We start from the raw sequence: 26,268 nt of genomic DNA on the forward strand, positions 1-26,268 counted from the left end.
AAGTTTATTTATGAAGGTTCTGTATGAAGCTCTATGACCCCAACATCTGAGGACTTAATGTATACATGATACTTCACTTGTAGCTGCCCTAGGTGGTCCATTTATGTATTAATGTTTTTGTCTGGGCATAAAGCTCCATTTTTATTTTATTTTATTTTTCTCAGATATGACCTCTTGTTAAAAGGAGAATTAAAATAGCTAGAGACTCAGTGGCAGTTGCTCAGGTGGTTCATGACCCCTTGAAAGTATGTAACCTGAAGAGTGCTATCTTTGTTTTATGGGCTGTTGGTTTTGGAAACATGCCATGTGATTGATCACTGACCAGACATAACCGACAGGGAGAAATAGAAGTTCATCTCAGCATTTAAAACATCTGCTTTACAAAAATAACTTGCTTTGTTTTGCTGACAGTTGATTCTTATAAGTTGATCATATTATTGGATCATTCAAATAATTCTTACGTTGGTTTTGATGAATCGAAAGTTCAAAAGAACAGCATTTATTTAAAATGGAAATCTTTAGTAACCTTATAAATATCTCATATGCTCTCTGTCAACCAATCATTAATCAGTTTGTTCACTCATGCACTCCCAGCTGACCAATTAGAATAGAAGCCTTTTTGACACATGCTTAAGTTCACCAAAGGGAAGTTCTCATTGGTCATGACATTTTTAGGCCATCAGTGTTGTTCTTGAGGTGGATTGATTTCAGGCATGAACGACAAATGTAGAGTCAGGCCGACATGCATCTTAGAAGATGTCTAGTTGCATTAAATTTAGTTTTGTCTAAACAGCAGTCATCGGGTGCACATGTGCGTGGCTATCTGCCCAAATTTCTCTCGCCTATGTGCCTTTCTGTGTCGTCCCTTGAGCTGAATTTCAGTGTCTCATAACGTGCTTTCACTTGCTTGATGATACAGGAGTGGGAATGGCTCAGGAAAGGTTGATAAGCTTGTCATTTCTTCTTATTTGTCTTCTCTTAGGTTCACATTTGCACAACGGGACTCATTGTTACTCCTCCACCAAGCAGTCCTGTCACCACGGCGACAGTTTTCACATTTCCCCCAGAAACCAGCTATGCCTCTATTCCTGTGGTGAGTCCTTAAATTTACCTAGTATGTCAAAAATCTTCATCATCCTATCATTTATTCATATCACATTCTTCTGACCTGTGTATATATAAAGTGACCCTGTCTGTATTAGTATTCACACGCAACCCTATTACTCAATGCTACTTGATATATAAGCCAGGCCAAATAAGTGGCTGATGTTTGCCATTTCAAGATAACTGGCGAATTAACTAGAATCGTTAAGCTCCTTCTTGTCAGGTTTAAAATCAAAGTTTTAGAAAATTCAAGTTATGATTACTTTTGAAAAGAATTTGGTTTAAAGTGTACACTATTTACAGCATCTATCTGCTCTCTAGTGCTATGGGTAAAAACTAGGGATGTGCCAAATTTGATGTTTTTTAAATAGATTTTCTTAAAGGGCATTCACACAAGATGCGTTCCTCTGTTCAAATACAGAATTAAACTGAGCAGGGGTGTTGCAATATACTGGTATTGACGATATCCATGAGTTAAAGTCAATCACATGACGTGCTTTCATTGTTGTCGTCTGCTAACCGTTAGGAACATATTAAAAGGTCTATAAATTAAGTGTCATTATTGTAACTGGTGTCATTGTTGTTAGGACATATACTGCCACAGCAAATTGATGCCATTAAAGTTAGACAAATCAAAAACTTTGCAGGATAACTAATATCCTAATAGCTGCTCAAGAAAGGAACACTATTATATAAAGAGGAGATGTGGAAATATCACAATGAAGGGTAATGGTGTGTTAAATTGTCCTTACTATAAACATGTAATACAAGATGATCTTGACCAATTTTTGACATCTTTTGCCCAAAATGTATATAGTTATTATCATGGTAAAATCTTAACATGAAAATGCAATAATTATGGTGAGAGAAGTATTTGGATTCTGAATGCAGTTTTAAAGTTTATTGTTGGAGGTGGTGGATTTTTTTAACTAAATGCCTGTTTTGATAATTGATAATAAAAGTTTGTAAATTCATCCCATATAAACAGTATTAAAACTGAGTGCTTAATTAAGAATGCAACATTACCTTTTACTCAATTTAAGCATTAACAGTGTGCTCTGCTGTTGCCTTTAGCTTGCTCAGTTGGGGATATTCAATTTAATTAATCAATGAATAATACTATTGATTAGCATTACCAAACATGGACGTTTTATTATTATTTTAATTTAATACTGTGAAGCTGCTTTGATACAATCTGTATTGTGAAAAGCGCTATACAAATATTCTTGACTTGACTTGCAGTTCAAAAGTTTGTGTTTGGTAAGATTTTTTTTTAAAGTCATAAAGACTGCATTTATTTGAAGTAAAAAAAAAATTATGTTGTGAAATGTCACTGCTCATTATTATCAATGATGGAAACGGTTATTGTTGCTTAATATTTTTGTGTAAACTGTGATATAATTTTTCCAGGATTCTTTGAGTAGAAAGTTAAAAAAGCTGCGTCTATTTGGAACCTAAATCTTTTGCATTATGTCTTTTACTGTCATTTTTGATCAGTTTAATCATGTGTCCTTTAAAAAAAAACTTTCTGACCCCAAACTTTTAAACCATAGTTCATCAAAATGGAAATGGAAACACACTCGCATAAACAAGGCAGAATATAATCTCTCTCTCGCTCTCATTCTCATATATATTTGCATACACATACACTCAAGTGCTAATTCTAAATGAGGACAGTTTGCCATCTGATCACACTCACACACACACACACACTTTCAGGGAGTTGTGTGGGCCTCAGGGTGGACACTAATGGCTCTCTGAGATTGATGTGTGTGCTGTGCTATGTGTGTACTGTTTCCTTTTGTTTTCAATGCATTGTTTTGTAATGGTGGCCTTAGTGTGCATCAGTTGCCTCTCATATCGCGCATACAGGATTTAAAAGCTCCAGAGAGCGAGACGGTTGTTTTCTAATTGCTGTAAATTCACATTAAGCAATAACAACACAAGACAAATTAATTCACAAAACAAATTAGACAAGAGCATTAGTAGACAAATGCATTGTAGGAGAACTTAAAAATGAACACCTCTTACTGACAATTTTTTTTACTTAAAGCAACAAAACAAGGATTATAGTGTGAGAGTTGTTTTCGTAGTGGTGCCACTGGGCCTCATAAAGTCTGTTTGCAGATGTGTGTGTGCGTTGGTCCATATGGAACCGATTTATCCGTCTTCAGCCAGACATGTAGCCCAGGCTGGATATCCACCAATCACAACACCTGCCAAACTCCCCGCTTGTTAGCAACCAACACACAAGCTGGAAAGTCACAGTCAGTGGGATTATGGTTTTAATGGCATTGTCCAAACTTGTAGGGATCTCTCTGACATAATTTCCTGCTACACATAAATCTGAGTTATGTATATGAAAGCACAGTGCATATATCAGCAAAATAACAATGAATATGAGCAGATATGAGAATTAAAGTAGCTCAAAACAAGAATTTATGTAGGCTACTTTATATGCATTGTTTGTTAGGTATGCATAATTTAGTAGGCGTTGTGATATATTAACAGATGTGTTTGATTATTTCAGGATGCTCTTCCTCCTCCACCTCCGCCTCCACCTCAGTCTCGGTCCTCAGCTGTGGGCGCTGCCGCCTTGAATGCTGGTCAAAGGCCGTCACCTGCTGTGGGTGACCAGGGTGGGCGTCAGAGACCTACAGTGTGAGTAGAACATCCACACACTTTAAATTTACAACGTTAATTCAATTTATAGTGCATGCTAGTGGAGAGAGTATGAGAGAGTCCTTTCAACTCTAACTCACCTCTCTGCTATTACCCAATGCCAGCTGAGCGTGACTGCACACACAGGTGAGGGGTCAGAGGTCATCTCTAAGGGGACTAGGTTTGTCTCTGGGGATTTAACCTAAACCCTGATCCCTCGCCTTTCACCTTTTGCCTTCATATTAACTAAACACAGCACTATACACACCTGATTTCTGTTGGATCCGCCTGTAGTGGCCTGAGTGGAGTATGTTTATTCCTGTTATTCATGACATTCCCATTTCGATTTTTAAAGACTTCTTGCCTTTTTGGTGTCCTTAGAAATTAGGATTATGTAGATTGATAGTAGATTGTGATGATGTATGATAGCCATGTGGAAACAGCGCCAACCCCTGTTTGATCAGCTGTACTGCATGTAAGGCAAATTAACTTTACAAGTAAAAATATAACTTTTTAATAATAAATAAGGATAAACTAATTAAAAATGGTATGTGGTATTCAGGTATGTGGCGATGTTTCCCTACACTCCCCGTAAGGAAGATGAGTTGGAATTGAGGAAGGGAGAGATGTTTCTGGTGCTGGAGCGCTGTCAAGACGGCTGGTTTAAAGGAACATCCATGCACACCGGCAAGATTGGAGTGTTCCCTGGTAACTACATGAGTCCTGTCAACAGGTATGGTACACACACACACACACACACACACGCACTTGTACATGTTATCACTCATACGTAAGCTAAGGAAAGATTAGATTGTCCTCTGGCCTTCCAGTGGTTTATATCCTTCAGGCACACACACAACACACCACTTGCAGATAAATCTAAGCTGGTCACATTAACACATGAATTGTTCAAGGAATGTTCCAGGTTCAATAAAAGGTATAGTTTATTGACAGAATTTATCAATCATAATGTCGATTACCGGTACCAATTGAAAAAAAGTGTCAAATGTGGGGCAAGTCACAAATTTTTTTTTTTTGGTAACTGACATATGAACTGACAATGAAGCTTCTTTTTCACATCAGCACTCCCTTGTGGCAGGCATGAGAATTACAGACATTATCATTCACTTATTATATGAAAATGCATCACCTGAAAAACATTTATCGTGATTAGCCATTTACATGTACAGAGGTCTTCAAAATGTTCTCCTCACAGTAACTTTTTTTTCTATATCAACTCCTATTAAATTTTATTTTTCCTTATCAGACCTATGACAATGGTCTAAATGGTCTTGAACCTCACACTTCTCTTTTACTGCAGGACTGTTTCTGGCAGCAGTCAGCCAAAAGTTCCCCTGACCCTGTGCTCCCAGGCTGGACGTGGCATCACCATTGTTAGCCCCTCCTCTGCTCCTCTTGGAGCCGCCCTGGGGAGTGTCGACCCCAGCAAACCCCTTCCAGTCTGCCCAAATCCCACCCCATCTTGCTCACTGCCTGCTGCTGTAGTAACATCTGCACACATACCCACTGGTCAGCACCCCAAAGTGCTCATGCATGTGACGTCACAGATGACCGTTAACCAGGCACGCAGTGCGGTCAGGACAGGTAGAAGTGCATGCACTCACACCTAATAATAAACACCACTCAGAATTTTGTGAAACTATGTTCTCCTATAAATCATATTCCACCTTTTTCCCCACCAGCTGTGAGTCATTGTCAGGACCGGCCTACGGCAGCAGTGACGCCCATCCAATCCCACAATTCTGTGGCCTACCTTCCTAGCACAGCTGTGATTCTTCAGGCCTCACCTGTCCTCGGCTCCAGCCCGGGATCCTCCTCAGCCAGAATCGGTGTGGCTATGGGATGTGCGGCCGCCTCCTTGACCCCTCCTAATGTTAGCGCTGCTTCTTTGGATGGTGATGTCATGAGACCGGTCTCTGTGGTAGCACTTCCTGTGAACCCTGGCAGCACAAAATCTCTGGGTGCGGCCTCAAACCATGGTGTTGCTTGTAGATTGGATAAAGACAGCAAGGTAAGTCCATTGAACTAAAGCCCCGTTCACACCGCCAGTGAGAAGGTCGCTGTATGTCGCTAGTCTCTGTACTGTGAAGTCGCTTGATGTCGCTCTAATGTTATTGGTAGACTGGCTGGAACTATAGAAAGTACAATCAAAAGTGATATAAAAAACTAAGATATCATTCTAATTTAGGCTTAAAATAATTAAAAGTAACATTATGCTGTTGGCGAGTGTTGTTATATTAACCAAAGCAGTGCTCAAATGACTAATTAAAATCTAAAATGTCATTCAAATTCGACAAATATTAAATGTATTGTCCCTAATAATCAACACAATGCAGGGGAAACTGTAAAATGAACTGCAGCAGTGCTACATTTGCATCATAAAATTACAACACACAAACTATTAATGTATAAATCAAACTCACTAAGACTGTCGACAGTTTCTTTTCCATGCATCGTTTTGTGTGTACAGTCAAATCATATAAAACAGTGAAATCGCTCCGGAACTCTGTTCTGTCTTGCCTTGAAGTCGAGACGGTTACGTGAGCTCCACTGACAGTCTTAACTCGTATTGGTTGTCGCTCGCAAAATTCGCTTCTCATTTGCATAAAGTTGAAATTTCTGAATTTTTGTCGCTTGACACACCCACGTTCTGTCGCCAACGGCAACTGTCGCTCGTGTCGCCGGAAGTGGCCAGCCCTTCATTGAAATGAATGAGATCATGTCGCTGCTTGTCGCTGACAGTGTGAACGGGGCTTAAAGCTTTTCCTAATAATGTAGGTCTCATGGTCTCCTGAATCCCTCTACCGCATTTTTGTAATGGTTTCTTGATTTTGTATTTCCCCCCATCTGTATCATTTTAATGTACTGCATTGGGGCATTTGGCAATTAGAAATTCTCTCTGTTTCACCTCATTTGCTGAGCTGGATGGTTAAGCCTGCTGATATAGAGCTGAAATCATTCTTTTTTTTTCATGATTTAGCCTGTTTCGAACCCAGAGGACACAACCCTGAGTGTTTTTGGCACAGTGTTCTGGGAGATTTCTCACTACTTAAGAGGACTTAAGAGATGGCATGTACAGTGTAGCTGACTCACAAATCTTCATAGTTCACTTTTATAACCTCTGCTTTTCCTAAAGCATGTTTTTATTTTTGCTTTAGATAGCTGTGGTACTAGAAGATATCACTTTTCTTCCTTTTCCTTTTTTCTGCATCTTTATGAGTAAAATGTAGAGTAGAGCGATTAAAGAGAGGGTCAGTCTTTTAAATAAGAACAAAACTAATTCAATGAAACTAGTATGATTATGTCATGGCAGTAGACTTTTTTTCCCCATCCACTTTTTTTGTCTTTTATTTTTATGACATAGGAAAGATTAAGAGGTGACAGGAAGTGAAAGTGTGGGATTGGAACAAGCACACCCATGCTGTGTCAACCATTCTGTATGTCTCTGACATAAACTGGATTTTTATGCACATTTTTGGGATATGACATAAAACTGTTTAATGGAAACACCAACATGAATAAAATATTAAATTGCATATTAAGCAATGGATACTTTATTTTCAGTAGAAAGACAAAAAGTCATGTGACTGTCATTTGCAAGTCAGATGAGATGATTGACCACTGTTACCTCGCAGGAGATTGTCAGTGTTTTGTCTGCACGCAAATATTTTATTACATAATTAGTAAGCCACAGTGACTTCCAAAGTGGATACAACTTCCATTTAAATTTCTGTTTTGTGCCAAGTTCTCCATAAGTGAACTTTTTAATGAGTTAACTCTGCAGCTTAGATGGAAACATTTCAAATGTTTCATATGATTTCCATTTGATTACATGTTTGCGTAAAAGGCTGTTTGCACTCAGCCTCTTTGTGAATCAAATGTGTCATTTCAGAGAGAGAAGAAAGGCCTGCTGAAACTGCTGTCTAATAAAAAGAAGCTCCGCCCATCTCCCCCATCCTCCCCTACACTGGAAGCGGAGCAATCTATTGTCATGGAGATGCCCCATGGGACCATTGGACCTGAAATGGCTCCGCCCAGCTCAGCATCGGTGGCGGTAGGACACAACGGTCGTGCTGGCGCCTGTCCGATGGATTCTGAGTTCTCTGTGTCAAACACAGACGCAGCGTCACACAGGAACAGCTCCCAGGACAACACTGCCCCGATCGCCCCGCCTCCACGACAGCCGTGCTCCTCCCTCCTCTCCCTGCAGCACGACGGGCGACCAATCGTGTGCGAAAGGTACAATAACACCCAGAAATCAACTTTCACACTTCATGCTTGAGAAGAAACATTGCCTGAGTTCTAAACCTCGCATTTGACTATTCCTCCAGGTACCGTGTGGTGGTGTCTTACCCTCCCCAAAGCGAAGCAGAGCTGGAACTCAAGGAGGGAGACATTGTTTTTGTGCACAGAAAACGAGAGGACGGCTGGTTTAAAGGAACACTACAGAGAAATGGTCGAACCGGGCTGTTTCCTGGCAGCTTTGTTGACAGTATCTAACTCACATGGTGTCTAATGATTAGAATGTAATAATTAGATATCAAATTCTCCATCACTGAAAATACAACACTGAACTTCAGCCTTAATAGTTCAGATTGATGTGCAGCAGTGATCAGTAGGACGGGGCTGCTTGTGACCGCAATCCAACTGTTGGAGTCTGACAACTACGACGGTCATCAGATTTGACAACATTCTTACAAAAATCTCTAAACCACCTAGACCGGTCCTAGTCGTTCAGCATTAGAGCAAATACTTTTCTTAAAAACACACAGAAGAGAAATAGTTTTAGCCGTGCGCACTAGGTACCCTATTTCTAGCACAGTAGATGAAGTTGTGATAGGATTTGTTAATTTATGCATCTGTAACATTTCAAAGACGTTTAATGTGTGCCTTGTACTGTCTCACTTTACTGTATATAAGCAAAGCGAAGCTGATCTGAGTCATGACAAGAACTATATGAATTCTGAAAAACATTTAACTTATTTTTGTTTTGTAGGGACTGAGTTTTTTGAGGGAACTTTTGTTTTGTGAGCCGATTGGTCAAATGCCTGTAGAGCCTGAATAATGTCACTGATGGTAATTTGCCTGAAATAAAACAAACATCAATACCAGATGAAGAACTCAGAAAGGTTGGTTTGACCATCCATATTTACTTCAGCTTGCATGTAATTGGCTCTTTGAGTCATAGGATGAGCAGTGACGACACGACACGCCTGTAGACTCGTGTTCTGGTTGGTCGTGGTGTGTGTAAACTGAAAAGGTGATATAGCATTTGGAAAGGAGTGAGGGATTGAAGAATAGCATATATATATATATATTTTAAAGATCAAGATTACACTCAAACATTTTAATCAAATAGTTCTAATAATCCTTTGCAATAACATTATGGTCTAATTGATGATTTTGGATGGTAGAGAAGCCGTCTAACACAGAGAAAAGAAACAATCACCCGTAGTAAACGCACATGCAACCTGGAATCTTACAGTGATAATGGCATTATGCTTTTGTGCACATGGGTTTGTGTGTTTGTTCCCTCTCTGGTTTTTACAACTGCTTTAGTTTCCTTCAGAATGCTGTACCGACCCATACATGGATACTAACTGACCCGTTTGCCTTCGTTTGGGCTCCTGAAAATGACAGTTACGCCGTTGACAGTAGCCTTTACATTACATTACAAACTGCTTGATTTCACACGAGCGAGTTAAAATGTTCTTTAAAAACAATGTCTAACTCCAAATTCACAAACATTGTTTTTTGCTTCTCTCGAAGTCGGGTCTGACCTGATGTTGTCTGCTGTATTTTATGTGATATTTCATGTTCTGTATACTTGAAAATGGTGTTTGTGTATTTCTATGCTTTATACTGTAGATGAAATGTTTTTATTATTATTATTATTATTCTGAAAGCACAAAATTGATCTTTGATAGATTTGTTTCTAGTATTGATAGATATGATTTATGCCCCTTAAAACATTGGTTTATTTTGGAGATTGCTCTCTTCTGTTGTTGTCTTGATGCCTTTACAACTAACAAGATGGCCTTCAGTTGTTGTGTTAGTGAAATTTAGCAGACCGCCTGTTAAAAGGTTTTATTTGAATCATTATTCTCTGTTTTTGAAAGCTGGTTTCCATCTCTAATCATAGACTTCCTGTTGTCCCACTGCTACATTACGGAGCCCTCTCTAGATTCAACCAGGAGCATCTTCAGAGTTGATACATTAAAAAGACAGTTGATTTCAGACAAGATTTTACTCACACAAGATTGCAAGTCAGTAAATGGTTAGTCACACAGCTGAACAAAATTCACTCAACATTTCATTTAAACTCATTAAAGTGTGTGTTAGATGTGAGGGGTATAAAATAAAGTAACAACCTTTATAAAACATGTTTTGGAATACTGTTGTGAGTGAAGTATGTTTGAGATCTATATGTGAGCTTGGTGCAAGTGTCCTGTAAGTGAATAGAAGCTACACACACAAGAAAACTAGTGTTAGCACTTCAGTTCAGACTAATTATACAATTCAACAGCTCTTCTGAATCACAAGCGTTATTGCTCATCTTTCCAGACTACACATTTGTGCTGTGTCACTTTCCACATGAAACCATAGACACATGGCCACACAATAAAGTTGCACAATCAGATATACTGTATATAGGCAACACTTTACGGAACACATATTTGCTATTAACTAGGAATTTTGCCTCAATAAACTCCTAATTACTGCTTATTGATGAGTAAGGTAGTTACTGTACTGGTTAAGTTTAGGTATGGGTTAAGGGTTCTAGAATATGCAGATTACGGCAATAATATGTGCTTTATAAGTACTAATAATAAACAGCCAATATCCTAGTTATATCTATGCTAAAAATCAACTACTTAATAGTGAATATGTGTCCCTAATCAAAAGTAGTATCATATGTATATTGTGACATTCATCAGAGTGAAACGGAGAAGTAAAAAAAAACAATTTGGATGGAGGGGACTTGGTTCTATGCATTGGTTGTTGAACGGATGGAGGCAGATCTGAATGCGAGCTTGCAGTCATTTGTAAGAAAGGGGATTATGAGGATAAAAATGGCTGAAGAAGTTCGACGTACGTAACCAGAGTCTGCTGTTTTCACCAGAAGATTGAGTTTACATTTGAGTTTTTTTTAGACATTTCAGATATTACAAGCTCAAAGAACATAGATGAATTGTTAACTATGAGATCAATAATCATTTCATGGTATATTTAAACCTTAAAGGGTTAGTTCAACCAAAAATTTAATTTCTCTCATTAATTACTCGCTGTCATGTCGTTCCAAACCCCTAAGACCTTCATCTTCGGAACACAAATGAAGATATTTTTGATGGAAAGAACTTTCTGACCCCCCATAGACTGCAACATTATTAGCACTTTCAAGGCCCAGAAAGGTAGCAAAGACATCAGTAAAATAGTCTATGTGACTACAGTGGTTCAACCTTAATGTTGCGAAGCGACGAGAATACTTTTTTGTATCTCTCCGGATTTCATCAAAAAGATCTTCATTTGTGTTACGAATATGAACGAAGGATTTTGGAACGACATAAGGGCGAGTAATTAATGACAGAATTTTATTTTTTGGGTGAACCAACCCTTTAAATATGCCAAGGGTTGTGTGAGTTTGCGTGATCGTTTTGTTGAAAGTGCACACACAGTGTCTGACTCATTTCTTTGTTCCTCTTAGTGCTCAGCTGTTGGAAATACAGGCGTTACACAAAAACCCTCAATAATAAAATGTACATGGTTGTTTCAATCCCTTTAAAATCCTCATGCGCCATTAAATTGAATATATTGGTTGTTGACGTTTAGCGTTTAACTTTGACTGAAGCGTACTCCGTGTGCTCTGCTGGGTTGCTCTCTATCTGAGCTGGTGTGGATGCCGTTTTAACATGGACTACAGCAGAATACATCACGTCATCCTGGACACAGATGGAGAAAGATAGGATGATTACACACTATTGCATGTTTCAATAAGTTACGTAACCATTGTGCAACAGTGAGTTTGTGCTGAGTGCTGCTGACCCGATTGTCTTGTTCTCCATTTAGTTCTTCATCACTGGTCATCTTTTTCACATTTCTGCCTCCTACAGCATAAAACATCGTGGCCAGAATGTTTTCATGTCAATTGTAAACCTCAGAGACAGTCTAAATATGTTGTACAGTGTTTCAAGAGTACAGCTCCATTACGAGTCATTTACGAGTATATCTGTATAGAACGTGTCATTATTTGTGTTCGTACCTCTGTATCTCCAGTAGATAAATGGCAGTAATGCCAGTAACGGTACTGAGAGAATCACCGCCAACACAATGAAAACATCTGTGGAAAAAAAACACAGAAATGACATGACAAATGCATTTTTTTAAATGCAGAAGGCTACACATTTTCCACAATATGAACTCATAAAAGCTGCTCGTATAGTTATTAAACATGATGGAATACAAACACTTGAAAAATAATGAGAAAATGCATTGATGTAATCATGAAAAGCAAACCAAGCCTATGACTTACATTGAGGTGTGTAGTGTGGTTGTCGAGGTGGTGTAAGTTTTTGTGTTTGGTGTGAAGGCTGATGGGTTGATAAACTGATTGTATGGATGTGTGGTTTCTCTGTTCAAAGAAGAATAACTGTCAATGATAATTTAACAATGCAAACAGCATGTCATTCTACAAGCTTACCTCATTCTAAACTAAATGAATGATGACCAAAGTAACAGCATCAACAGAACAAAATACCTTCGACGTGAAGTATGTAGGAGACTCGTTTAGATGATACAGAACACGTATAGACTCCTCCGTGTTCTGCGGCCAGTGCTGATATGTGTAGAGAGAGATTTCCCGGAGTAGTTTGATTTAACAGTTTGACTCGGTCCTTGTGGCTCTCAATGTTTTCATTTGGGTAAATTTCTTCATAAGTGTTCTCTAAATACATCATCCACTGTATCTTTTCAGGTTTAGCCAGTAGTTCAGTGCAGAAGCAGGGCAGAACCACAGACTCTCCTGAATATCCAGTCACAACAGTAGTTGACACTGTGTTCTCAACTAAATCACAGCCTAAAAAAATATGTATACAAGAAAAAAGCCATGAATGACTTGCATTGTAGTAAGCACACAAGTGAAACTGAAGGTCAATGGTTGTAAAATCTGTCAGTGGTTCTCCAAATTTCTTAGTACAGTTGTGGTCAGAATAATTGGCACCCCTGGTCAATATAATCAAAGATAGCTGTAAAAAATAAATCTGCATTGTTTATCATTTTGATCTTTCATTAAAAAAATTCTCAAAAATCTAGAGCAAGAATTGAAAGAGAAAACACAAAAGCCATATTCTCTTAATCATCAATTACAATGAGTAAAACCAAAGAATATACCGGTAGTTCTGATATGCAGCAAAAGATTGTTGAGCTTCACAAAATACTTGAAAAGGGACCTGGTTCTACAGTCCGATGACACTATAAAAAATAAAATAAAAAAATACCTTTTTGGTAGCAAACCCACTAGATGGGTTTGGTGCAAACAGGGATAAAAACTACCCCATGCCAACGGTTAAATTTACTGCTGGATCTTTAATGTTGTGGGCCTATTTTTTTTTGCTGGAGGTCCTGGACATCTTGTTCAGATACATGGCATCATGGATTCGATCAAATACCAACAGATAAAAAATCTAAACCTGACGCCTTCTGCTAGAAATCTTATAATGGGCTGTTTTGGATCTTCCATCAGGACAGTGATCCAAAAACAAACATCAAAATCAACACAAAAGTGTGTCACTGAGCACAAAATGAAGCTTCTACCATGACCGTCCCAGTCCCCTGGCCTGAACCCTATAGAAAATGAGTGGGCTGAACTGAAGAGAAGAAGCACCAACATGGATCTGGGAATCTGAGAGAGATTCTGTGGGGAGGAATGGTCTCTGATCTCTTGTCATTTTACATTTACATTTAATTGTATTACATTTACATTTGTCAGGTGTTCTCTAAACTCATCAGGCATTATAGGAGAAAACTCAAGGCTGTTATCTTGGAAAAAGGTTACAAGGGTGTCAATAATTACACTTTGTTTCAAAGTCTCTTTCGATTCTTGTACTTTGCGGAAAGGTTAGATTTTTCCAAAATTTTTGAATGAAAGATCAAAATGATAAACAATGCAGGTTTATTTGTACAGCCATCCAATAATTCTGACCACAACAGTATATCTTATTATTCTCTGAATAATCATTTTGTAACATTTTTAATGTGCTGAGCTATCAATCATGTCATTATCTATTCTAGAAGAAGCATTCACATCACTTACCCTTCACTTTTAACAGAATAGATGAAATAATATGTTCTTCAGTCGTACACTTATAGAACCCTTCATCTTCCATTCTGAGGCCAGAAATGAGAAGAGACAGATTTTTTGGTGAACTTTCATTAAACAGCACACGTCTGCCGCTGTACTTCTCATCATCAAATACTTGAACCCATTGTCTTCGTCTATAAAACTGCCAGGTGAATGTGTTGGCTGTGGACTGAGGGTCAGCACAGGAGCAGGGCAGCACCACTGAACCACCCGTGTATCCGGTTATTTCTGATGTCTTCTGCTCACTTGAAAGAAAACAGCCTGCAAACAAGAGAGCTTGTCAAAAGTTTACAAATGGGCTTTACTGGAATGTATAATAGTTAGAGGAAAAAAGCTGAGAAGACCCTTCAGGTTTTAATGAGCAGTACTTTATTGTGTTTATTGGATCTCTGAGTAATTATATTTCTGTTCTTTGAAAATTTTGTGAGGACCTTCACTCAAACTTTAAGAACTTTAATTAACATAGAAAGACATTGTTGTTCAAATCTCATCAGATTCAGTTTTTTTTATTTGTACGCACAAATATTTTTTTTTCTGTATGCACTACTTCACTATTTAAAAAACAACAAAAATGTCCTTCTTTTAGGAATTCAAAAACCATTTCAGTTTGAATGTCTCTGTAATTGACTTCAACGATCTGCATGTGTGAATAGACACAGTCCTATCTTAGAAAACCTACAAAATACAATTTTCAGTTTTCTTAAAAGATGCTTTAGTATGTCTTATTTAAAAAAAATATATAGTTTTTAGAGATGCACGCGTACATTTTTAAATTGTTGTTTTAGAGAACTACAACCATTTCACAGTGATCTCACACCAATTCCTCCTAAATTAAAAATAAAGAAATAACATAAATAAACACAAATCTTAACTTACCAGTACTAAAATGAATCGTAAAGAGGACAAGATATAAATGGTCCCTCATGGCTGGTTGGTTCTCACTCACGGATGACACGACTAGTTTATGTGGAGTCGATGTGGCAATATTTCTACAGCTGACTCACTTGACTGTGTTCCTCCATTACTTTTCTTATTCATCACCTTTTCAAAGAATAAAACAACAGTATTATCTTGGTGGTGTGGGCTCAAATATTCTTTGAATAAAGCATCAAATAAGTCATACATCAAAAACATAAAAAGTTTAGACTGCTGTACTGTATGGCTTAGAGAGGCAGGAGAGTAATGAAACAAGCCACAAACCTTCAGAGGAAACATGAAGAGAAGCTGTGAAGACGAGACAGAGGCTCACTCATCTATAGGACACAAAGATGACCACAATTATTTCTCCAGATACTCATGCAATGTTGTATAACTTTTGTGTAACAAAAAGCCTGAACGAAGCTACATGCACAAGAAAACAGAAGAAAGCACATGATCAGTTGCCCTTGCGCATCTCAAATCTTAAGATATTCTTAGATTTGTGCAGTGTCATTTTCCACATGAAAGCACATGCCATCAAGCATGCGCACATATACAGTTGCTTCCTTAAAACACATCTATTTATATCAATCACACACATGCCCACACAATAAAGTTGCACCACCGCTTTATAATTCCTATTGTTATAATTAGTTTTGTCTATCTGTCACTCATTCAACAAACTAATCATAAGGAAGTATTGCACTCATTTGTATTGCTTTTATAGTGTCAGGGTTCTGTCACTTCGGTCCGGGTTATATTTGGTGACAGAGCACTGACATTCCCAGTTTGTCCTGTGTTTATGTTTAGTCTGGTTTATTGTGAGCACATGGCTTGTCTTGTATTCCTTGTGCTCGCCTGTCAATTGTCTATAGCCCCTCACATCTCGTTACCTGATAATTGATCAATCTTCCCCACCTGCTTTGTTCGTTACCCTCTTTTGTTTGCTCCCTATTTAGTCTCCCTGTGTTTGCAGTCCTGTGCTCGTTCGTTGTCTATGTTCCCTCGTGTTTCTTGTTTGATGCCATATGCCTGTCTTGTTTTCCCACCACAGGGAGTTTATGTTTTGTTTTACGAAATTAGGCTGTTTCAATACATCCCTAAATTGTATTGAATTATTTTTGTTTCAATGATTGCCACTTTTAATCAGGTGACTTTAAATAGTTTAAAATAATAAAAACAGTTTTCAAGTCCATTTAGCAATGATATTTATGAACTATTATTAGTGAGTTGAGTCATTGTGATCAGGTGTGGATGCTGTTTCAACATAGGCTGCAGCAGAACATGCCACTTCATCCTGGAGAAAGAGAAAGAGATTGTTTAGATTAACTAAAGCTGCACTTGCACACACAGCATTGCATGTAACCAATTGCAATTGTCATTTTATTTTTTATTCTGTGTCAGAAACAAGCTACCATAAATATTCTCAGCCAGCAAGGTTCGAAACATGTAAATATCAGACTTCAGCTTAAAACTTCTTATATCTTCAAAGAAAAGTAAATTCTGGCACTCAAAATAATTATATAGTTGCTTTCCCAAAAAAAAGAATGAAACCAGCTTATCCAGATCTCTATAACAACTTATTTAAAGGGATAGTTAAAAAATTAAATGAAGAATTCAAAAAATTAAGATTCTGTCATTAATTATACGCACCCTCATGTCATTCCAAACACGTAATATTTTCATTCATTTTCAGAGCACAATTATTATTTTTTTAGGAAAATCTGAAAGCTTTTTGTCCCTACATAGACAGCTACACAACTACAGTACCACTTTGACGCTTTAAAAAGTTTGTAAACAGAAACTCAAACATGTTTGCTTGATGTGCAAGAACCAATGAGGTTCATTCTCGTGTTACTCAGCACGTTTCAGCTTCAGCAAGAACCAATGAGGTTTATTCTGGTGTTACACAGCTCGTTTGAGCTTCAGCAAGAATTAATGAGGTTCATTCTCGTGTTACGCAGCACGTTTGAGCTTCAGCAAAAACCAATGAGGTTTATTCTGGTGTTTACACAGCTCGTTTGAGCTTCAGCAAGAACCAATGAGGTTCATTCTCGTGTTACGCAGCACGTTTGAGCTTCAGCAAAAACCAATGAGGTTTATTCTGGTGTTTACACAGCTCGTTTGAGCTTCAGCAAGAATTAATGAGGTTCATTCTCGTGTTACGCAGCACGTTTGAGCTTCAGCAAAAACCAATGAGGTTTATTCTGGTGTTTACACAGCTCGTTTGAGCTTCAGCAAAAACCAATGAGGTTCATTCTCGTGTTACGCAGCACGTTTCAGCTTCAGCAAGAACCAATGAGGTTTATTCTGGTGTTACGCAGCACGTTTCAGCTTCAGCAAGAACCAATGAGGTTTATTCTGGTGTTACACAGCTCGTTTGAGCTTCAGCAAGAATTAATGAGGTTCATTCTCGTGTTACGCAGCTCGTTTGAGCTTCAGCAAGAACCAATGAGGTTTGTTGCACGACAAGCAGGTTTGGTTGAGCTTCTGTGTATATGTTTATGTGAATAAAATACTAAATTAAATCTGTTAACCTGACCATATAAAGTGATTAACTCTCTTAAAAAAAATGCCTTATTCATAAGTGGTATGTAAATCTTAATAGTGACATATTTCTCAGAAATGAAAGTATGCAGATGGAATGAAGAAGTTTTCATTTCTGGGAACAAATGTTAGTCATATTTTAACGCTGAAATCAGCACTGCATACTCTCAGAGAGTAGTTTGTGCAATCCACTTTCTCATTGACATGGCAGACGCTAGTATTAGGACATCAGTAAAAGACCAGGCCACTGAGGCCAGCTGTCCAATCTGTCAAGACCGATTGAAAAATCCAGTGACTTGTAACTGTGGACAGAGTTTCTGTTCGGCGTGCGTCCACGGCAGACGGAAGCAGGACAGTCAAAATGACTCCCACAGCTGTCCTCGGTGTGGAGAGACGTTCACTCCAAAGCCTGTTCCACGCAGATGCGTCAAGCTCGATGAAGTGTTGGTAAGGATCAAAAAAACGGAACTATCTCCTTCAACCCTTCCTCTGGAACAAACTTATGCTGGACCTGGAGACGTATGGTGTGATGACTGCACTGGGAGAAAACACAGAGCCATCAAGTCTTGTCTAACGTGCGTGGCTTCCTTCTGTGAGAGTCACCTAATACCTCACACCACAGTGCCCTCTCTGAAGAGACACAAGCTGATCGAAGCCTCCTCAGACCTGCAGGAAAACATCTGCTCCCAACACCAAAAGATCAATGAATTCTACTGTCGCACAGACCAGAAAAGTATTTGTGCTTCGTGTGCATTGAATGAACACAAAGGACATGATACAGTTGAAGCTGAAACAGAACGGACGGAGAAACAGGTCAGAAGTTGTTTGTGTTATATGTTTGACTTTTGATGATGTTTACATCAGTTCTCTGTGGTAAAATAGTTTGAAAATACTGTGAAAAGAAAGATGCATGAGAGCACATGATCAAAGCAGTAAACTAGTTAGACCTGTCAGGGAACCTGATACTTTTCTTTCTAATACAGTAACAAATGTAGCTATAGGAAACTGAAAGTGTCAAAAATGAAAATTCACACTTTACTCACCCTCATGTCATTCTAAACATGTATGACGTTGTTACTTCTGTGCATAATAAAGAAAGATCATTTGTGCTGGTCGCTCTTTTCCATCCAATAACAATGAATGATGACACAAAAAAGCACCATAAAAGCAGGTATCATTTGAAGCCATTATGATAATTTTTTGAGGAAGCTTCATATTTTTTCAACCCTTAAGACTGAGATTGCAGAAAAGCGAAGGGAAGTGCAGCAGGGAATCAAGGACAAACAGGAAGAGCTGGAGGAGCTGAAACAGGCGTTCGATACACTGAAGGTAAGAGAAACCAGGAGCAAACATTGGATGGACAGGTAATGGAGATAAACACACATTAATTCATCTGTACAGTTTAATGAACAGTTCTGAAAAAAATAAGTTTGGCCTGTTGATCAATTAAAAATAGCATCAGCAAGAAATCTCACTGAGAAATTAGCAATAAAGAGATAAGTGCATGATAGTATCGCTTTTTACATGTTATTGGTAGAATTGACGCTTCACTGGACTTCAAATTATAATTGTATGTTATTGAATAAACTATAAATTTGAATGTAACCGTTTTTCATTATAGTTTAAAGAGAATATATAGAGAACCACAAAAATCAACTGCTACTTTGAATGGATGTAACTGACAGAGGTGGACAGTAACAAAGTACATTTACTTGAGTACTGTTCTTAAGTACACTTTTTGAGTATCTACTTTACTTTGAGTATAATTTTTTTCTGGAAACTTTTGTTGTACTTTTTACTTTGCTGCATTTCTGTCAAGGTCCTTGAGTAGAAAGTAGTAACGTCAGTGAGGGGATGATTTTGGTTGGAAATGAAAGTCGGGTTGACGTCAGAACCCGATGCCGGATTGACGTCAGAACCTGACTGATGTTGGTTTCTGACTTCAACCTGATTTTCATTTTCAACAACAATACAACGTCTGTCCAACGTTGGAGATTGGAGACATCAATCTGACATTGGATTCTGACATCAACCTGATTAAAAAAAATGAATGTTGGGTTTGGTCTTCTAAATGCGAATTTTGTCATTGTTTTGGAGCACACTAGCTTATAGATAACAGTAAGGCTATTCATACTAAAAGCCAAACAACTTTAAATACGGCACTATTTGTGGGAACAGCCAATTGGGTGTCCGAAACCATTGTGGACATTATTGAGTGCACTTTGTCAATCTCACATTCAATCCGATTACTGGAACTGTGTTCTAGAAATAAATGTGATATTGATATGAGGGTAGGTAGGCAGGCATAGATTCAGAGGCATAAGGTACTGTAAGTATTACAACAATGCAATGCAACAATAACATAGACAATAACAATGACATTTACTTTTTACTTCTGATACTTAAGTACTTTTAAAAAAGAATACTTCTGTACTTTTACTTAAATACTTGTAACGGGGTAATAATTGAACAAGTATCTGTACTTTCACTCAAGTAAGCAAGTTGTGTACTTTGTCCACCTCACTAACTGAAGACACTGAATGAGGTCAGTAGGGAGAGATGCCAGCTCACTCTGCCTTTAACAGTGCTCTGCACAGGCTGCGTTAGAGGAAAACCAAAAGATCTTCACCCAGCTGATCCACACCATTGAGAAAACACGCTCTGAGGTGGCAGATCTGATCAGAGCACAAGAAAAGATGGAGCATAGTCGCGTTGCCCGACTTCATGAGCAGCTGGAGCAGGAGATTGATGCGCTCCACAAGAGAGATGCTGAGCTACAGAAGCTTTTAAACATGGATAATACTGTTTCTTTCCTACAGGTAATTGTTACTTCTTGCTTTACATACTACAACCTTATGACCCTCTGTTGCTCCTCAGTTAGGGGTCCTAGTACTACTCATAATCCTCGTGGTCATTTTAGGTTTAACAACTCATTATGTGCTTTTTTTTTCTGCATCGTGGCTCATTTGTGAATTCTGTGGATTTTATTTTTTTATTTTTTATTTCCTGTGACTTTATTTTTTTATCCAACATAAATATACAAGTATTTTTGTTTTTTCCTCTCAGCAGCATTTTCAGTCTTTTTCTTCAGCGTCTGCATCTGTGAACTCACCCAGCTTACCTGTCAATCAACACACTAAACCTGATCTTGTGAGGAAATTTCTTTCTGATCTTAAACTGGAATTCCAGAAATTTGGCAGGGAGGAATACAAAATAATTTCAAATGGTGAGAGAAAATATAAATCAATATGATTATATACAAGTGTATATACAAGATTATATACAATAATAATGCACCATTTCTGTGTGTTTACAGTTGCAAGTATTCAGTTGAGGTTTCCTTTTGTGCCAATAACCAGCAGGGATTTTCTACATTGTAAGTGACTCATACTGTACTATATACATTTATGAACACAATGTTGTTAATCGGTGGTGAACTGATTTAAAAATGCTACTACTCTGTTCACTCCAAATTACAAGGTAATGTACACATTTCTGGTTTTGTGTCTGTTTTTATCTTCAGATTTGCAGAAGTTTACAATGGACACCACCACTGCACACAGTGAACTCCGCATTTCTAAAAACAACAGAGAAGCAACATGCCGTGAGACAGTCCGACCGTATATTCAACATCCAGACAGATTTGATTTCTGGCCCCAGATACTATGCAAAGAAAGTATATCTGGACGCTGTTACTGGGAAGTTGAATGGGAGAAAGGGATATGGGGGGTCTATATTGCAGTTTCATATAAAGGAGTGGGAAGAAAAGGACAGGATCGTGCGCATTGGTTTGGACACAACAGTAAGTCCTGGAGCCTGGAATGTTCTCCAACTCCCTGTATCTGGCACAACAACAATAAAACTCAGATCTCAGGCCCTCTTTCCTCTAAAATAGGTGTGTATGTGGACTACAAAGCAGGAACTCTGTCCTTTTATGACATTTCCGACACGATGACTCTCTTACACAGAGTCCAGACCACATTCACTCAGCCCCTTCATCCTGGGTTTTGGTTCAGTATGTCTTCCTCAATAATGCTAAGCGACCTCTGAGCTGTGCTGCCTTTGCTGTTCATGAAATGTTTGTGTGATTTTACTTTTATTAAGAAAGTAAAACATATCACAAATTTTTGTTTCACATAAATGTTCTATGCTGTGAGAAGCTATGAAATGTTTGAAGACATGAATTATATTCTCTGCCTACTATTATCATTTACATTTATGTTTATTTTTTTACAATTATTTTACAATTATGTAATGGTGAAGTATTAACATGTTATTTCTGTGGAAAAAAACGAATAACCAAAAATATAAAAATGGTTCTTTTATCTAAAGAATATGTTATGAATAGGAATATGTATATATGATTTTATTTTATATGTTGTAGGTTTGTGGTCAAAAGTTTACCTTGCAGAATCTGCAAAATGTTAATTATTTTAACAAAATAAGAGGGATCATACAAAATGCATGTTGTTTTTTTATTTAGTACTGTCCTGAATAAGATATTTTACATGAAAGATGTTTACATAAAGTCCACAAGACAAAATAAAAGTTGAAAAAATGTCCCTGTTCAAAGTTGATATCCTTGATTCTTAATACTGTATATTAATTCAAACAAAACAATGCAAAAAGTAACTCTTGAAATATATTTTGTTTGAGATCATGTAGCCTCCCATGTTTTTGGAATGACAATAAAATCCTTGAATCCTTGAATAACTGACATTATGTATCCTTGTTTTACTAGTATAAAAATATATTTTTTAAAGGTATGACAGGAAATTTTGTTTTTGTTTGTAAAACAAAAACTTTTTAAAATAGTTTATTAGGTATGTTTACCTCTGAAGTCAAACAAAATGATATTACAATTTTAAATACATTTATTTTTTTTGTGTCACCAAATACTAATGAAATAGGCATAATTAGACTTCTTAATTTATTTTTTCTTCTTTATTAATTATACTATTTTTAGACAGGTATTATTACACAAACATTGTTCACACAGAGATTTATAGTGAAAATCTGAGGACTGAATAAAACATTTTATATACAATGTAAATTGTCACAGTCAGGTAAATTGCGGTTCCCCATCCAGGAATTTCCTGACCACTAGGAGCTCATAAAATTGTGATCTTCATGAAATTTAAATCTATAATTTTTTTACAATAATGAATTTAAATTCAATAATAATGCAAATATCAAAAGAAATATTGCACAAGTGAAAGTGGAAAATGTGAAAATCATTATATTTTCATATGGTTAAAATTATTTAAAATTTCACAAAAATCTAACAAAAAGGTTGCAAATCCTAAAGTTCTTTGTTATTTCAAAATGAGCCTATTATTGTGTGAAGCTTCATAGTACCTCTAAAGACCAATAGGGGGCTCAATAGTTTTTAAAAACAATTCTGCGTCACCACAAATGGGAGTTACGACATGACGTGCAGAGCGTCATCCGAGCATTTTAATTTACGTATTGTTGGTAACTAGCGTGATAAAAAAATGGCGTCTACATGGAAAATACATTTAACGATGGTTTATCTGATCGTCTTGTGTATCCTGGCTAATATCCAATCGAAACAAATAACCACGGTGGGTGATATTTCATATATTTTGAGGTAGTTTAATGTATTTCTGTTGCATCACACGTGTAGCTACACAAAATGCTTATCCGATAATAAATAACGGACAAGTTATAAGACATTAATTTGGTTTATAAAGATGCTTAAACCATGGTCTGTCTGTCACTGACACATTTAACGTTAAGTAAATATAATATTCACGGGTTATTTACCCAAAGCAGTGACCATCAGCTTTGAAAACTTCAGGAAAAGACTGTCAAGTCAGAATCATGTAAACAAACGCGTTTGTTATTATATAACGTTATGTCGTTTATTTCACAGGAGACCATCGTGTTAAATGTGACAGTGGTTAGTGAAAATAGCCAGACAAAGTACAGTGTACAGGTAAGAAGTATTTTGATGAATAGTGCATTACATCCATAAAAATGTTTTGTGAAGGAGAGATCAGTTAAAATGATTTCTCATCCTTTCTTTCAGATTAATTTGAATATAGGTTTCTTGGACAATGAAACATTTATTAATGGAGCTCCTCTCAAGTCTACAGGAGTCACAAGGATGACATGTCCTGCATTTTTGTGTATGCATCTTTGTCTTCTTTTTTAATTTATTGATCATACCTTGATTTTAAAATCTTTTTAAGAGAAACAGTAACCATGATCATGTTTATTACTGTTGTTTGTGTTTGCAGTGGATGGTTATAATGTGAGCTCTGGTAATCCTGCGGATGGGTTGGTCAGCAGCGAGCTGAGGCTGATGATCAATCAATCATATATTCAGAATGATGCTGGAGAGCAGGTTCTGTTACTCCTCCTGAGTCAGCAGATAATCCAGTTGGCGGATGAAAAGGTTTTAACTGTTACCCTATAAATGATGACTTGCGCTTACGTAATTTAATTCTCTGTTATATGGCTTTCACATAGTAATTGTAAACAACATTACAGCTTTAATGCTATGAAAAGAAACCAAACTCCAGCTTGAGGTAGTGCACATGAATGTGATCAAGCACTTGATGCCGTATTTTGTAGGTTCAGCAGCCTGACGTGTGTGAGGTGGAGATCCGGTGGAACCAGAGCTCTGAGAAGATCACACAGATCACCAATATTTACCCTTTATCAAGAAGCAAACTCTCCGTCATTCCACAAGAGAATGACGTCTTAGTTACTCATGCGTCCATACACAATACAGGTACCGGTAGATTATGTGGCATAAAATGCCTCTGTAATCGGAAAAGTGACTGTGGGGCTTTAACTGAAATAATTTCTATGCATTGTTTTCTTGACAGTTGAAGACCAAGTGCGTAACACCACTAGCCACTATCTACTCAAACATGCAGAGACCACCCAGGAGGAGATTGCAGCTCCAGGGAAACTTCCTGAAACACCCTTGCGGATGGACCCTGAAACCCTGTATGAGTCCAGAGAGGAAGAGGAAAGGACTTCCGATTCAGTGTTGCTCGGGGTTCCTCTAAGTGGCTCTATATCCTCTTACAGTGTAAGCGCTTCTGCACCACCACTGTGAACTCTAGGGGTAAATTAAACGTGGTATAAGTAAGATACTTCTTTAAAGTTGCCGTGACACGATTCTGAGTGAAGCGGCTTCACAAACAAGAAAAAAATGTAGGGCAGAACTTGACTTTGTCCATCGGGAATGGATTGTATTGATTAAAGATTATGGGGGCAGATTGATGATAATAAAATAGTGATCTGCACAGATAAATCATTTATAGTAAATACTGTAATATTCTATTACATTTAAAATAATAATTTCCTGTTTCTCAGTAGTGTCATTTTCACAGACCCGTTGCATTTATTGTTATTTGTGCAGGTGGCGTGTCAGTGGGTTGAGGAGCTGAGGGATAAACTTCGACGCTTCTGGTCTGATTCAGTCCCGCTCTTCTTCTTGATCATGTGGGTGGTGGTGGTTGGCGTTGCAGGCTCAGCTATCATCATTAAGATCTTGGATGTTCTGTTCCCCTCCTGTGAACACAGGTACAACTTGCAACAACCAGCTACTGGGTCTCTCAACAGACCCTATAATAAATGCACGGCCATATAGGTGATATTCGAATGATATGATTTGAAGCACTGTTTTTATTACTCAATCAGGTTTTTTTTTTTTTTTTTTTTTTAACTATAGACCTGAGCACAGCTGGATTAGATCTCATCTATCTGTCGTTTTATGCAGTCTGCTAGATAACAATTATGACTAATATGCAACATTTTTCTTTTCTGTCTTTCATAGGGGATTCTTTCATCTTAATCCAGAGACTCTGATGCCAGAGGATGAAAAACAGTGTTTAATAGATAACATGGAGGGAGAAATACCAGAAAAAAGCATTTTGATAGAAAAATGATGGACTTGTTCTGTTCAGTTTGGCTATGGCTTTATTTGGTTGAAAATACCAATGACTTCAGTGTAGCACTTTAAAAGAAAAACAAATTCTCCAACATTTCTTAACGAAACTGATTTCTATTTTCACATCTGCATCTGTGTGAAAGCATAATCAGATTTTTTTTTAAATTTCTTGACTATATTGTGCTTGGGGGGGGGGAAAGTGTGAGGTGGAATTGTAAAGGTGCACACTTTTAAATAAGTTCAGAACCTAAAATGTCCCTGCTTCCCCCCCACCCCCCACTAAACTGTTTGTTTTACGGTAATGCGGTGAATTACCTTTGCCTGATATATGGAAATGACATAAAAAGAATCCATCAAGGTTAATGTAATTAACCATCAAAATAATTTGAACAACTCCATATTATTTCCTCATTACTGTTTTGTAGGCCTGTATAAAACTGCCTATGTTGCTTAATGTAGTTTAATGTAATATTCATGTTGCTTGAGATATTGCGGTTAGATTAAGCATCAATACCAACAATTCCAGCTTTGACCTGCACAAGTTAAATGGACATATTTTGGTTTGGGCAGTGGGTCAAACTTTTCAGTCATTTTAAGCATTTCAGCTAGAAATGTACATTTCATGTAGCCTTGTCATTGGCTGGTAATGAAATCTGTAATTTGTGTCATTCTGAAGCATGTTATGACTTGTTTTCTTCAGTTTTAGTAAATCCTTCACAAATTTGTTTAA

General features: G+C 37.5%; 4 protein-coding genes across 7 annotated transcripts in view; 3 read left to right on the forward strand and 1 right to left on the reverse strand.

Annotated features, from left to right (window-relative positions):
- sh3rf1 (SH3 domain containing ring finger 1) overlaps nucleotides 1-10,171 on the forward strand; it is a 49,561-nt gene extending 39,390 nt beyond the window's left edge. The window contains exons 6-12 of the mRNA XM_079583685.1: nucleotides 983-1,093; nucleotides 3,635-3,765; nucleotides 4,328-4,498; nucleotides 5,087-5,370; nucleotides 5,469-5,797; nucleotides 7,679-8,025; nucleotides 8,118-10,171. Of these exons, the coding sequence (XP_079439811.1) occupies nucleotides 983-1,093; nucleotides 3,635-3,765; nucleotides 4,328-4,498; nucleotides 5,087-5,370; nucleotides 5,469-5,797; nucleotides 7,679-8,025; nucleotides 8,118-8,286 (1,542 nt within the window). The 3' untranslated portion in view covers nucleotides 8,287-10,171. The remainder of the gene's footprint in view (nucleotides 1-982; nucleotides 1,094-3,634; nucleotides 3,766-4,327; nucleotides 4,499-5,086; nucleotides 5,371-5,468; nucleotides 5,798-7,678; nucleotides 8,026-8,117) is intronic.
- On the reverse strand, nucleotides 10,023-16,010 carry LOC306983356 (polymeric immunoglobulin receptor). 3 transcript variants are annotated; one of them, XM_079583686.1, is made up of 9 exons: nucleotides 15,980-16,010; nucleotides 15,344-15,396; nucleotides 15,020-15,184; nucleotides 14,096-14,404; nucleotides 12,542-12,859; nucleotides 12,317-12,415; nucleotides 12,047-12,124; nucleotides 11,830-11,891; nucleotides 10,023-11,726 (listed from the first exon to the last, which is right to left on the reverse strand). In XM_079583686.1, the coding sequence occupies exons 3-9, from the start codon at nucleotides 15,066-15,068 to the stop codon at nucleotides 11,613-11,615; spliced, it is 1,029 nt and encodes a 342-aa protein (XP_079439812.1). In that variant the 5' UTR covers nucleotides 15,069-15,184; nucleotides 15,344-15,396; nucleotides 15,980-16,010; the 3' UTR covers nucleotides 10,023-11,612. The 3 variants fall into 3 exon arrangements, with proteins under 3 accessions (XP_079439812.1, XP_079439813.1, XP_079439814.1); XM_079583687.1 differs by lacking the exon at nucleotides 15,980-16,010 and having other exon boundaries at nucleotides 15,344-15,430; XM_079583688.1 differs by lacking the exons at nucleotides 12,317-12,415; nucleotides 15,344-15,396; nucleotides 15,980-16,010 and having other exon boundaries at nucleotides 11,470-11,726; nucleotides 15,020-15,168.
- A 1,507-nt stretch (nucleotides 16,011-17,517) lies between these two features.
- Nucleotides 17,518-22,324, forward strand: LOC306983634 (tripartite motif-containing protein 16-like). 2 transcript variants are annotated; one of them, XM_079584190.1, is made up of 6 exons: nucleotides 17,518-18,421; nucleotides 18,842-18,937; nucleotides 20,194-20,427; nucleotides 20,678-20,834; nucleotides 20,925-20,984; nucleotides 21,132-22,323. In XM_079584190.1, exons 1-6 carry the CDS (start codon nucleotides 17,813-17,815, stop codon nucleotides 21,656-21,658), a joined length of 1,683 nt encoding a protein of 560 aa, XP_079440316.1. In that variant the 5' UTR covers nucleotides 17,518-17,812; the 3' UTR covers nucleotides 21,659-22,323. The 2 variants fall into 2 exon arrangements, with proteins under 2 accessions (XP_079440316.1, XP_079440315.1); XM_079584189.1 differs by having other exon boundaries at nucleotides 17,683-18,421; nucleotides 20,675-20,834; nucleotides 21,132-22,324.
- Nucleotides 22,325-22,987: 663 nt separating this feature from the next.
- Nucleotides 22,988-26,263, forward strand: ginm1 (glycoprotein integral membrane 1). Its single transcript, XM_079639454.1, has 8 exons — nucleotides 22,988-23,193; nucleotides 23,505-23,567; nucleotides 23,661-23,760; nucleotides 23,872-24,029; nucleotides 24,209-24,368; nucleotides 24,466-24,674; nucleotides 25,008-25,171; nucleotides 25,425-26,263. Exons 1-8 carry the CDS (start codon nucleotides 23,104-23,106, stop codon nucleotides 25,534-25,536), a joined length of 1,056 nt encoding a protein of 351 aa, XP_079495580.1. The 5' UTR covers nucleotides 22,988-23,103; the 3' UTR covers nucleotides 25,537-26,263.
- The last annotated feature ends 5 nt before the right edge of the window (nucleotides 26,264-26,268 follow it).

This window comes from Phoxinus phoxinus (genome assembly GCF_949152265.1).
Source record: "Phoxinus phoxinus genome assembly, chromosome: 16".
Lineage (NCBI taxonomy): Eukaryota > Metazoa > Chordata > Actinopteri > Cypriniformes > Leuciscidae > Phoxinus > Phoxinus phoxinus.

Excerpts from the sequence above, each read along its gene's own strand:
- ginm1 (XM_079639454.1), top strand. The coding sequence starts at position 23,104 with ATGGCGTCTACATGGAAAATACATTTAACGATGGTTTATCTGATCGTC. Across the intron at positions 24,369-24,465 it reads TGCGTCCATACACAATACAG|TTGAAGACCAAGTGCGTAAC; the intron begins GTACCGGTAGAT and ends TTTTCTTGACAG. Across the intron at positions 25,172-25,424 it reads TTCCCCTCCTGTGAACACAG|GGGATTCTTTCATCTTAATC; the intron begins GTACAACTTGCA and ends TGTCTTTCATAG.
- LOC306983356 (XM_079583686.1), bottom strand. The coding sequence starts at position 15,068 with ATGAGGGACCATTTATATCTTGTCCTCTTTACGATTCATTTTAGTACT. Across the intron at positions 12,416-12,541 it reads CTACATACTTCACGTCGAAG|AGAAACCACACATCCATACA; the intron begins GTATTTTGTTCT and ends TTCTTTGAACAG. Across the intron at positions 11,727-11,829 it reads ATGGAGAACAAGACAATCGG|GATGACGTGATGTATTCTGC; the intron begins GTCAGCAGCACT and ends ATCTGTGTCCAG.
- LOC306983634 (XM_079584189.1), top strand. The coding sequence starts at position 17,813 with ATGGCAGACGCTAGTATTAGGACATCAGTAAAAGACCAGGCCACTGAG. Across the intron at positions 18,938-20,193 it reads AGGCGTTCGATACACTGAAG|TGCTCTGCACAGGCTGCGTT; the intron begins GTAAGAGAAACC and ends TGCCTTTAACAG. Across the intron at positions 20,428-20,674 it reads ATACTGTTTCTTTCCTACAG|CAGCATTTTCAGTCTTTTTC; the intron begins GTAATTGTTACT and ends TTTTCCTCTCAG.